The sequence below is a fragment of the Molossus molossus genome, unplaced genomic scaffold (assembly GCF_014108415.1).
Source record: "Molossus molossus isolate mMolMol1 unplaced genomic scaffold, mMolMol1.p scaffold_m16_p_3, whole genome shotgun sequence".
Taxonomy (NCBI): domain Eukaryota; kingdom Metazoa; phylum Chordata; class Mammalia; order Chiroptera; family Molossidae; genus Molossus; species Molossus molossus.
The window spans coordinates 72,446,736-72,459,831 of record NW_023425366.1 but is presented as its reverse complement, the minus strand read 5'-3'; the positions used below and the strand labels follow the sequence as shown (position 1 = coordinate 72,459,831).

At 37.7% G+C, this 13,096-nt stretch overlaps 1 protein-coding gene across 1 annotated transcript in view; it reads left to right on the top strand.

Moving 5' to 3' along the window:
* The window catches only part of SLCO6A1 (solute carrier organic anion transporter family member 6A1), a 111,264-nt gene that overhangs the window by 81,304 nt on the left and 16,864 nt on the right, over positions 1 to 13,096 (top strand). Inside the window, exon 10 of the mRNA XM_036279694.1 lies at positions 12,789 to 12,976. Coding sequence (XP_036135587.1) covers positions 12,789 to 12,976 — 188 coding nt within the window. The remainder of the gene's footprint in view (positions 1 to 12,788; positions 12,977 to 13,096) is intronic.

Here is a 13,096-nt window from a genome sequence, read left to right as displayed (position 1 = left end):
AATTAACCCCTTATCTGATATATCATGGGCAATTATGCTCTCCCATCCAGTGGGTAGCCATTTCGTTTTGATGATTGTATCTTTCGCTGTGCAGAAGCTTTTGAGTTTGATGTAGTCCCATGTGTTGATTTTCTCCTTTGTTTCTATTGTCTCAGGTGATGTATCAGTGAAAATTCAGCTGTGTATGATGTCTGAAATTTTTTTGTTTTGTTTTGTTTTTTTTTATCCTCACCCGAGGACATTTTTCGATATTTTGTTCAGATAGAGTGAGAGGGAGAGAGAGAGAGAGAAACATCAACGTGAAAGTGACACATCGAGTGGTTGCCACCCACACGACCCAACCAGGGCTGGGGACAAACTGCAACCTAGGTACGTGCCCTTAGCGGGAACCGAACCCGGGTCTCTCCGGACCGCAGGCCGATGCTCTAACCGCTGAGCCAAACCGGCCAGTGCTGATGTCTGAAATTTTGTTGCCTATAGTTTCTTCTAGGATTTTTATGGATTCAGGAGTCACATTTAAGTCTATTATCCATTTTGAGTTTATTCTTGTGTAGGGTGTAATTGATGGTCTAGTTTCATTTTTCTGCATATAGCTGTCCAATTTTTCCAACACCATTTATTAAAGAGGCTGTCCTTACTCCACTGTATGCTCTTACCACCTATGTCAAATATTAACTGAGCATATTGCCTCAGGTCCAATTCTGGGTTCTCTATTCTGGTCTATATGCCTGTTTTTGTGCCAGTATCAGGCTGTTTGTAGTATAACCTGAAATCTGGTAATGTGATCCCTTCAACTTTGTTCTTCTTTTTCAAGATTGCTGTGGCTATTCGAGGTCTCTTTTGGTTACATGTGAACTTTTGAAGTACTTGTTCTAATGCTGTGAAGTATGCTGTTGGTATTTTGATGGGGATTGCATTGAATCTATAGATTGCTTTGGGTAGTATGGACATATTAATGTTGTTAATTCTTCCAATCCATAAACAGGGTATGTACTTCCACTTTTTAATATCTTCCGGTATGTACTTCCACTTTTTAATATCTTCCTCTATTTCTTTTTTCAATGACCTGTAGTTTTCTGTTAATAGGTCCTTTATTTCTTTGGTTAAATTTATTCCTAGGTATCTTAATTTTTTTTTGCCGCAATGGTAAATGGGATTGTTTTTTTAGTTTCTCTTTCTGTGAGTTCATCATTGGTGTATAAGAATGCCATCGATTTCTTGACATTAATTTTGTATTTTGCTACTTTTCCAAATTCATTTATTAAGTCCAGTAAATTTTTGATGGAGTCTTTGGGGTTTTCTACATATAGTATAATGTCATCTGCAAATAATGACAGTTTTACTTCCTTCTTTCCAATTTGGATCCCTTTTATTTTTTCTTCCTGTCTGATTGCTGTGGCTAAGACTTCCCGTACTATGTTAAATAAGAGTGGCGAAAGTGGGCATCCTTGCCTTGTTCCTGTTCTTAAGGGAAATGCTTTTAGTTTTTGCCCATTGAGTATGATGTTGGCTGTAGGTCTTTCATATATGGCCTTTATTATGTCGAGATATGATCCCTCTATTCCCACACTGCTGAGCCTTTTTATCAGAAATGAATGCTGGATTTTGTCAAAGGCTTTTTCGGCATCTATTGATATGATCATGTGGTATTTATTCTTCATTTTATTTATGTGGTATATCACGTTTATTGATTTGTGAATATTGCACCAGCCTTGCATCCCTGGGATGAATCCCACTTGGTCATGGTGGAAAATTTTTTTGGTGTATTGCTGGAGCCGATTTGCTATTATTTTGTTCAGGATTTTGGCGTCTATGTTCATCAGGGATATTGGCCTATAGTTTTCTTTCTTTGTAGTGTCTTTTCCTGGTTTTGGAATTAGAATTATGCTGGCTTTATAAAACAAGTTTGGAAGTCTTCCTTCTTCTTCAATTTTTTAAAATAGTTTGAGAATGATGGGTATCAGTTCTTCTTTGAATGTTCATTAAAACTCCCCTGTGAAGACATCTGGGCCTGGGCTTTTGTTTGCTGGGAGAGTCTTGCTTAAATCTTCAATTTCTTCTCTTGTTATTGGTCTGTTCAAGTTTTCTATTGCTTCCTGGTCCAGTTTTGGGAGACTATGTGTTTCTAGAAATTTGTCCATTTTGCTTAGATTGTCAAATTTGTTGCCATATAATTGTTCATAGTAGTTGTTAACGATCTTTTGCATTTCTATGGTGTCAGTTGTTACTTCTCCTCTTTCATTTCAGATTTTGTGTATTTAGGTTCTCTCTCTTTGTTTCTTGGCGAGTCTAGCTAAGGGTCCATCAATCTTGTTTATCTTTTCAAAAACCAGTTCTTTGATTCATTGATCCTTTTAATTGTTTTTTTTTTTTTTTGGTCTCCATGTCATTTATTTCTGCTCTGATCTTTACTATTTCCTTCCTTCTACTTGCTTTGGGGTTTTCTTTCTGTTTGCTTTCTAGTTCTTTAAGTTGTGAGGTTAGATAGTCTATTAGAGATTTTTCTTGTTTTTAGAGGTAGGCCTGTAATGCTATGAACTTCCCTCTCAGAACTGCTTTCGCTGCATCCCATCGATTTTGTGTTGTGTGTTAATTTTCATTGGTTTCCAGGAAGTTTTTAATTTCTTCCTTGATCTTTTGGTAACCCATTCATTGTTTAATAACATGCTATTTAGCTTCAATGTATTCAAATGTCTTTGTATGTTTTTGTTATTGATTTCTAGTTTCATGCCATTGTGATCTAAGAAGATGCTTGATACGATTTCAGTCTTCTTGAACTGGTAGTGACTTAGTTTGTGCCCTAACATGTGGTCTATCTTTGAGAAAGTCCCATGTGCACTTGAGAAGCATGTGAATTCTGTAGTTTTGGGGTGTAATTCTCTGTAGATATCTATTAAATCCATTTGGTCTAGTGCTTCACTGAGAGTCTCTGTTTCCTTGCTAACTTTTTGTCTAGAGGATCTATCCAGAGATGTCAGCAGGGTGTTGAAGTCCCCTGCTATGATTGTATTGCTATCAATTTCTCCTTTGAAGTCCTGCAGGAGATTTTTGATATATTTTAGTGCTTCTATTATTGGGTGTATATATGTTTTTCAAGGTTATATCTTCCTGTTGGATAGATCCTTTCAATATTATGTAGTGGCATTCTTTGTCTCTAGTTATCGCCTTCATTTTGAAATCTATTTTATCAGATATGAGTATTCCTACCCTAGCCTTTTTCCCTCTTCATTTGCTTGGAAGATTTTTTTCTATCCCTTCACTTTCAACCTACGTGGGTCTTTTGTTGTGAGGTGGGTCTCTTGTAAACAACATATAGATGAGTCATGCTTTCTTATCCAATCAGCTACTCTGTGTCTTTTAATCAGAGATTTCAGTCCATTTACATTTAAGGTGATTATTGATATGTACTTATTTATTGCCATTTTTGTTTAGTTTGGTTATATCTTTCTTTATATTTCTTCTACTAATTACAGCAGTCCTTTTAATATTTCTTGTAGTGCTGGTTTGGTGGTAATGTACTCGCTTAGCCTTTTTTTGTTGGGAAGCTCTTTAATTGACCTTCTATTTTGAATGACAGCCTTGCTGGGTAGAGTAGTCTTGGATTCAGATTCTTGTTTTTCATGACCTTGATTACTTCATGCCATTCCCTTCTGGCCTGTAGTGTTTCTGTTGAGAAGTCAGCTGAGAGCCTTATGGGGTTTCCTTTGTAGGTAACCTGTTGCTTCTCTCTTGCTGCTTTTAGGGTTCTCTCTTTGTCTTGAATTTTTGGCACTTTGATTACTATGTGTCTTGGTGTGGGCTTGTTTGAGTTCTTCTTACTTGGGGCTCTCAGTGCTTCTTGAACTTGAATACCTTCTTCCTTCACCAAATTAGGGAAGTTTTCTGTCACTATTTCTTCAAATATATTCTCTATCCCTTGCTCATTTTCTTCTTTTTCTGGGACTTCTATGATGCAAAAATTATTACGTTTCCAGTTGTACCACAGTTCTCTTAAGCTGTGTTCTTGTTTTTTAATTATTTTTTTCCTTTTGGTTTTCTGATTGGTTGATTTTTTCTACCCTATCTTCTAATTCACTGATCTGGTCCTCAGCTTCCTCTACTCTGCTATTTAGACTTTTCAGTGTGTTTTTTTTTATTTCTGATATGTCATTCTTCATTACTTCTGGATGATTTTTAATTTTCAACTGGTTGATTTTCAACATTTCTATATCTTTACTCATGGTGCTCATGTCCTTACACATGATGTTGAGCTTCCTCAAGATCATGGCTCTGAATTCTAGTTCTGTTAACTTGCTTAACTGCACCTCATTTTCGGTAGAGGTCTCTTGTTTTTTCATTTGGCTTTTGTTTCTGTTTTTCACCATTTTGGCTATCACAGTGGGCTTTGGAGTCTGCCAAATTTTTGCTGTGGATGTTGGTGTTCTGTTGTTTGTGGCTCCCTCTCCTGGGTTTGGATGAGGCAGGGAGGACCCACTTTAAAGACCACTGTCAAGTCTTAACTTTCCTGGTTTGAGTTGCTAGCCCAGGGAACGGTAGTTATCCCCTAGCTTTTTGCCTGGAGGCTATCAGTAGAAGTCACCTGAAGAACCTTGGTTTCTGAGTTGACTGAAAAACTCCCTCGGGTGCTCAGTGTAAGAGGATTTCCAAAGGGTGGGGCAGATGCTGATTGTTAATGGGCCCAAATTAGCATTTCAATGGCCACTGGTGTGGTTGCCTCTTCAAAGGAGGGGCTGCGGCCTCTCCCCAGGGATCTGAGAAGGTGTAAGATGACCACAGTCCTGCGTGGCTGCACTCAGCAAAAGCTCTGAGCACCCTCCAAATCCCGAGTCCCCACACAGTTCCAGTCCAGTCTGCCCTTCCTCTGCCAGAGCCCAAGGTGAGTGGCTGCTGCCAACTTAGCCTCTGTTTGGGCTCTGCGCCAGGGAGCTGCCTGCAACTATAACCCTAAGGCGCTGCTCCCAACTAAGGGCGGCCGTGGCTGCGGCAGCTTCCAGCTGAGGGTGTAGCACCCAGCCAAGGTCGCAGGCCCTAGCTGAGGGTGTAGCACCCAGCCGAGTGGCCCCTGATCCCAGCCAAGGCCACAGTACCCAACCGAGGGCGCAGCTTCCAGCCAAGTCCGCTGGTCCCAGCCAAGGCCGCAGTAGGTCCCAGCCCAGGCCACTGAGGACCGTGGGCTCCAGGCCCCCTCTCGCATCCTCTCAAGCCTACCAGGATGAGTCAGTGTCCCTGGTTATGTGGTCCTCCAAGCTGCCTTTTGATTGCCACTTCCTGACGATTTGTCTTTATTTTCATTGTAATTCCACTTTGGTCCTGGGGGATGGTCTGTGTAGCTTTCATTCACTCCCCCGCCATTTTTTCTCCCTCAACTCACTGCTTTTCTCTTGCTGCTTTTACGATTCTCTGTCTAACTTTTTGCATTTGATGATGATGTGACTTGGTGTGTTCCTCTTTGGATTCATCTTGTTTGGGACTCTCTGTGCTTCCCTGGACTTGTATGTTTATTTCCTTCACCAGTTAGGAAAGTTTTCTGTCATTATTTTTTCAAATAGGTTTTCAATTTCTTGCTGTCTGCTCCTTATGGGACCCCTAGAATGAAAATGTTAGTATGCTTGAAGTTGTCCCAGAGGCTCCTTACACTGTCCTAATTTTATTTTTTTTTTGGATTTTTTCTTTTTGTTGTTCTGATTGGGTGTTGTTTTGCTTCCTTAGACTCCAAATTGATGATTTGCTACTTGGCTTTACCTACTCTACTATTGATTCCCCGTAAATTATTCTTTATTTCAGTTAGTGTATCCTTCATTTCTGACTGGTTCTTTTATATGTTGTTGATGTTCTCACTAAGTTTCTTGAATGTCTCACCAAGTTCCTTGAGCAACCTTATAAAGAGTGTTTTGAACTCTGCATCTAATTGATTGCTTGTCTCCATTTTGTTTAGTTCTTTTCCTGAAGTTTTGTTCTTTTCTTTCATTTGAGACATGTTTTTTTGTCTCCTCATTTTGGCTGCTTCCCTGTAATTGTTTCTATGTATTAGGTAGAGTTGCTATGTCTCCTTGGCTTCGGAGGGTGGCCTATTGTTGTAGGTGTCCTGTAGGATCCAGAGGCACAGCCTCCCTGATCACACCAGCTGGGTCCTCGAGGTGCACCTCTTGTGTGGACTGTACACCCTTCTGTTGTAATTGAGTCTTGATTGCTTTTGGTACATCAATGGGAGGGATTTACTCAGGATGATCAGCTGAAGGACTGGCTATGCCCACTGACCACTGGTCTCTGACTGCCTTGGAGGATCAGCTGTGTAGGGGCCCACCACACAGAGCAAGACTTACTTCGTCAGGACTCTGGTACCTGCTGAGTCCACTCACTGAGTGTGTCACTTGTGGATGTTGTTGTGTGGTGGTGTTTTGATGTGGTCTGAAGCTGTCCACTGGGTGTGCTGGCTCTGCGGCAGCCACTTCCTGTGTTCTGTCCTGGGGCCACCAGGCATAAGCTACAAAGCCATCTGCTCATGGGTGTATCTTGTGCTGGGCTTGGAGGTGCACAGGCAAAGCCAAGTTGTGAACCAACACTGGCTGCTTCTAGTGCCAGGCCTGGAGCCACTTAATGAGAGGTAATGGGCTCACAGAGATCAAATGCTGCCTATTTGAGAGATATTAGAAAAATATGAAGCAGGATCCAGTACAGGCCAATCCTTTGGTAAAGCCTTTGGAAACAGCTTGCATGGGCCAGAAAGTTGGGTGGGGCAGGGCTTCTGGGAACCACCAGGGTGGGGCAAACAGTGTGAGCCAGGTTACTGGAATCCCAGATATGATGCCTGTCTGCAAGGCTCACCAAAGAAACAAAGGCCTCTGTCAGCACATCTATCTGAGAGAAAGCTGCCTCTCCAGGCCTTGTCCATAGGCATAACAGCTCAGTTCTTTTCTGTATGTCTCTGGTGCCTTTCAAGTTGCCTCCCCTCCGAGCTCAGAGGGAGCAGGTCTGAGTAAGTCCTTGCACAGGCCTTTTAAGAGGAGCTGCCTGGGGCTCCAGCAGCCTCAGCCTCCCTCAGCCTCAGTTCCCCTTGGTTTTTCCAGCCAGAAGTTATGGGGACTTCTCTTCCTGGCACTGGGACCTTGAGCTGGGCCCTGGGTGTGGGACGGGGACCCCTCAGTCCTCAGGGAGGAACTTCCGAGCTGAGGTGTCCTCCTGATTTTTATACACCACAAGTAGGTGTGGGACTAGCCAGTTCACACCACCGCTCCTCACACCTGTCTGCTTTTTTAATTTCATAATTGTAGGACTTCCAGTCAGCTCAATTTCAGGTGGTTCTGAATGATGGTTGTACTGTAGTTTAGTTATAATTTCGATGTGGTTGTGGGAGGAGGCGATGCTGCCTTTACACCACCATCTTGAGTGGAAGTCCAGAATAAAACATTTTTGACAAAAATTAAATCTCTTAATAATTACCCGGGACAGTTAACCTTGATAGAAATAATGGCTCTGACAGAAATCTGACCAAAGCAGAAGCTATGATTAGCGTAATTTGTTATGGATGCAGTTGATTTATGGATAAAATTTGCATTAGTTTCAAATGGCAAAGAATTTATACCAATAAAAGTAATTTTTAACAAAATGAAAATTAAATAAAAAATAACACTGTATATAAAAAATAATCAAGTATCGAAATGGTGTTTCCCTCTGGAAAGTATTTTTCTCTTAATGAAAATATGTCGGTTTTGAAATAATTCCGATTAAATGTTCATTTTCAAAACATGATCAGGGTCAACATGAGTTAGAATTGGATGCTCTGTAATTACACATAAGCAAATGTTTGCAAGAGGAGTTGTAGGAAATACTATACTTCTGAATATTTCTAAGTTCCTGTAGAAAATTAGAGCTTTACTAAAACTAAAAATAGATATACCCTCTTTATATTAATAATATTCCTGAGCAGTTTTTCCTCATTGAGATACATATGTATTCTTCTTATCATGCCACCAAAGGTCTTCAAATTTCCTCTTATAGATGTAAAAGAAAACTTGGGTTTTTCTTCTTCATCTTCTCATTGGTACCAGTTCTTTTCAGCAGCAGATATAGCTTTCATTATAAAATAAAAGGATGAGGGGCTTCTTCTAAAGGCTGCTCAGGGGATGTCAATCTCATCTAAAGCATTAGGATTACAAGAAGCCAGGCTTCAGGGTCTCTCTCAGTTTAAACATTCTTAGAATATTTTAACTTCCTTTGCTTACCTCCCACCTTCATGTTATTTTTGTCATATATTTTATTTTATATATTTTATTTTTTTAAATTATCTTTATTGTTGGGAGTATTATAGATGTCTCCCTTTTTCCCCCCATTGGTCCCCTCCACCCTGCTCCCAACCCCGACCCAGGCCTTTACCCCACTATTGTCTGTGACCATTGGTTATGCTTATATGCATGTGAGTTCTTTGGTTTATCTCTTCTTGCCCTCTCTCCCCCCTTCCCTCTGCGATTCATCACATGACACATATTATTATTGTTATTTTGTATAGTCAATATGCACTTATATTTACTTACTCATTTCCTTTCATTTCTATGCTTCCATATGAAATTATTTTCTTTCTTCTTGAAGAAACATATTTCACCTTTGTTTTTGAAAAACAAACAAACAAACAAGAAACTTGTCACTGGGTATGGAATTCTATATTGGCATTTGAAAGATGTCATTATATATATATTTTTTATCTCTGGCTGCTGTTAGAATTTCCTCTGTTTTTGATTTTCAGCAGTTTTACTTTATTGTGTTTAGATATGGTTTTCATTATATTTATTTTGCTTGGGTTTCATAAACGTCTTTAGTCTGCAGATTTATGTCTATCAGTTGGAAAATTCTCAGCTATTATTTCTTCCTCACTCTTCTTTTTGGGAGTTGGGGGCTGGCATGTATTAATTTACTATAGCTATGTAACAAATAACCATCATCTTTTGTCTTTAAATAATACCCATTTATTAGCTAACAGTTCTAAGGTCAGAAGTCCAGATATGGCACGACAAGTTCCTCTCTGCTCTGAGTCTCACAGGCTGAAATCAGGGTGGTTCTGGGAAAGAATCTACTTACTAGCTCATTCAGGTTATTGGCCAATTCAGTTCCTTTGGACTGTAAAAAGTGAGGTCCCTGTTTACTTGCTAGCTGTCTGCTAGGTTTAATTTTAGCTCTTTGAAGCACCCCAATTTTTTGCCACTTGACTCCCTCCATTTCTAAGGTTAGCAACAGAAAATCTCCCTTATCATATACTTTGAATCTCTGACTTCAGAAAAAGCTCAGTACCTTTTAAGGCTTACCTAATTTGAAGAGGTTTACCCTCTCTTTCTTAAAGTCAACTATGCCATATAATATAACTTAGTAAGGCTGTAAAATTCAACAATTCACAATCCTAGGTATTATGCAGGCTTTATACAATGTAAAGGGGGAGAGGCAGATGACTCTATGGTGCCATCTTAGAATTCTGCCTACCACAGACTACAAATATAGACCTTTCTACTGTGTTGAATACTCTTTTATTATTTTCTCTATTTTTCATCTGTTTGTTTAAATGTAAATATGTTCTGTTGACCTGTCTTATTCTCTATACTGTGTTGTGTATTAACTCATTAACTGAAGTTTTAAGTTTACTCATTGTATTTTTCAGTTCTAACATTTATGTCTTTGTAGTGTCCAAATCCTGTTAAATGTCATATCATTTAAGATATTTTATCCTTTGTATTTTAAAAAATACTAATCAGTTATTTTAAAGTTCCTGCATTAAGTCCACTATCTTAATCAACTATGAGACTACTTATATTTGTTCTTCTCTTAATTTTAAGCTAGTTATTCTTGTCAATTTTCAAGACTTATAATGTTATATTAAGTCCTGAACATTGTGTATGAAAATTATCTTCTAATATAATTATTATTTGGCATCATGTATTTTAAGGCTCTCTTATTATGTGCATAAACATTGATAATTGTCACGTCATCTTGATGAATTGTTCCTTTTATCTTTATAAATTGTCCCTTTCTATCTCTTGTAATACTCTTTTTTTTTTTTATCCTCACCCGAGGATATTTTTCCATTTTTTGTACAGATAGAGTGGGAGGGAGAGAGAGGAAGGGAGAGAGAGAGAGAAACATCGATGTGAAGGGACACATCGAGTGGCTGCCACCCGCACGACCAACCAGGGCCGGGGACAAACTGCAACCGAAGTACGTGCCCTTAGCGGGAACCGAACCCGGGTCTCTCCGGACCGCAGGCCGGCGCTCTAACCGCTGAGCCAAACTGGCCAGGGCTCTTGTAATACTCTTGTCTTTAAGTAATATATTACATTTTATGTATTAAATGGTCAATCTAGTTTTCTCTTGATGACTGTTTCCATGGTGTATCTTATTCCTGTCATTTTATTTTTTAAATATTTGTGTCTTTATATTTAAAGTGTCTCCTGTAGCCAGCATATAATGTGGTTTTGCTTTTTCTTCTATTTTGTTAACCTCTGTCTTTTAATTAGAGTTTTTAGAGTACTGAAATTTATTATAATTATTGATTTGGTGAGTTTAGATCTATCTTTTTTATTATTTGAATTAAATGTATTTTATTATTTCATTTTGATACAACTTTTGGCATTTTGGTTGTATCTCTTTGAATATAATTCCACAGTTCTTTGATCCTCCCAGAGCCTGATATCTTGTGATTCTATAATCTGTTCACTAAACCTTCATATTTTCACTTTTGCCTTTAGTGGGCCTAGGTTCTATGGCCTGCAAATATTTGTTGTATTAGATATCTTTTGTCTGACCTTCAGATCGACTTTTCATCTTTCTTCACCCTCCTCATTGCTCTAGGAGACTGATTTGTAGGATGAGAGCTCCTTTGTTTTCTGGCTTCTGAGTGGATTAAAACAATAAGGAGTTCTAATAGAAAATCAGAAAAATGGGGAAAAACAGTGAAGTCATTTTTTTTTGTTTTGTTCTTTTTTTGGTTCTCTTTCTGACCCATGGACTAATTGCCCGTCTGGACTGTAGGTTTTAGTTTCTTTCAGGGAAGCCTCCACATGACTTTCTCCTTTTGATAACAATTCCTACCCTAAGATCCTTCAGAAAATCCTTTCAAAATAAATGCTAGATCCAGCTATCTTCATCATTTCCTCTGACATTTACCCTGGTCTCAATCACCATTGTCTTGCACTTTTCAATAGCTTTTTAGCTGTTTTCTCTGCTTTCATCTTTACCTTCGTTGACCAGTAGTCTCAATATATCAGCCAAGTGATCTTTTAGAGTGTCATTTATACATCTATCCCTCCAATGGTTTCACATCACTAAAATTTAAAATCAAAGTTCTTAAATTGTCTTGTAATTGTTTACCAGTTTCTGTGTAATCTAATCTTCTTCCATACTTCAATTTTATTTTCTTAGTTTACTTCATGTTCTGCTCCAGTCACATTTTTCTTCTTGCTTTTCTTTGAATTTATCAAGCAAGCTTCAGCCTCAAGGATTTTCAATCTCTCTTTTTGTTTTTGTTTTCCTACTTTGAATATAGTTTTTATCAAATAACTAATGGCTCCCTCCCTTACCTTCTTCAAATCTCTGCTCAGTTTTTACTGAGCCATTGAGGTAGTCACTGATCATGATAAGTTCACCCCCATAACCCTGTATTTTTATTGTATTGTTTAGTATATTTTAGTAACACCTAGAATTATGTTTACTACATAGCCACTAAAAATATGCAGTGGAATGGATAAGTTAAAGTTTGGATATTTGGTTATTTCTTTTCGTTTGTTTTTAGCATATTTAGTAACTAGTAACTCCCTCAAACAAACTGAGATGTTTTTTGGACCATTGATACATGAATCACTCAGATTCCAGCCATCTTTGTTTCCTCCTATACCTTTACTAGTAACCTAGTTCCATATTTCTATTGAATTTATGATAATTTTTTAAACTTAGAATCTTTTCAATAGATTAATAAATTGCTAACTGGTCTCTGTGTCTTCAAACTCTGTTTAGTTCTTAGAAAATATCACTTATTCATTTTTCTTGAATTATCAACCCTACAACAACCACCCCAAATTGTGATTGGCTCCCATTTAGGGCTATATTGTGACTTTCATTGGCCCTAGACACTTTGCCTTTATAAGCAAATTAAATTAAATTAATTAATTAAAAACATTAACATACAATTGCCTTAGTATGAAGACAAATATGACCAGGCTGGATTCATTATTATTACACTCATTTTTTTTCCTTTTAAAAGACACTAAAGTTACAATATTTTTATGTAGCTTTAATGCATCTTGGTTTCTACACAATGCCCACTCTGCCTAACAGATAATAGCCCTGCCATATTACATAAAATTAAAGTCTTATCTTTGCAGTATAGTCACCAAACCTTTCACAGTGGGTAACTGTCCATATTTCAAATCCTAGCTAAAGTTCAATTTTATTTATTACATTACCTTTAACTGCTCTCAATTTATACAGCTCTGCAAAAATTATTTATACAATTAGATATAAATATTTTGGTGGAATTTCTTAAATTACTAGAATTTTTTCTAAGTAACTATAATTATATACACACACACACAAACATATGAATCTTTATTAGGTAAAATAGGTTGTATTTTAGGTAAAATAGGTTGTAAAGTTCCATTTCTAAATGATGACTGACAGATTGACTGTAAGAACATTTTCTATAAAACTGGTTATTCTCCATGTAGTTATTGATTTAATTTTTATTTTACAATAATAAATTTTGATTTATAGCTATATTTCTAAAAGATCATTTTCTATCTAAATTTTCATAGACATATTTCAATTGTTCTTGCATTGATGAAGGATTAACAACCTCAGATGATCAAGGTGATTTTATTGATGCTAGACCTGGGACATGTGATGCAAAGTGCTATAAGTTACCTTTGTTCACTGTTTTTATCTTTTCGACAATGGTATTTGCTGGTTTTTCTGGTATACCAAACATCCTGATCATCCTTCGGTATGTATGTTATTATTCATAATAATAGTCTTTTAATATATAAAAAGTCAATTTTAGGAAGATTTTACAATATTATAATAAATGATTTACTCTGCATCAGGGTAGCAACTTCTAGAGGGG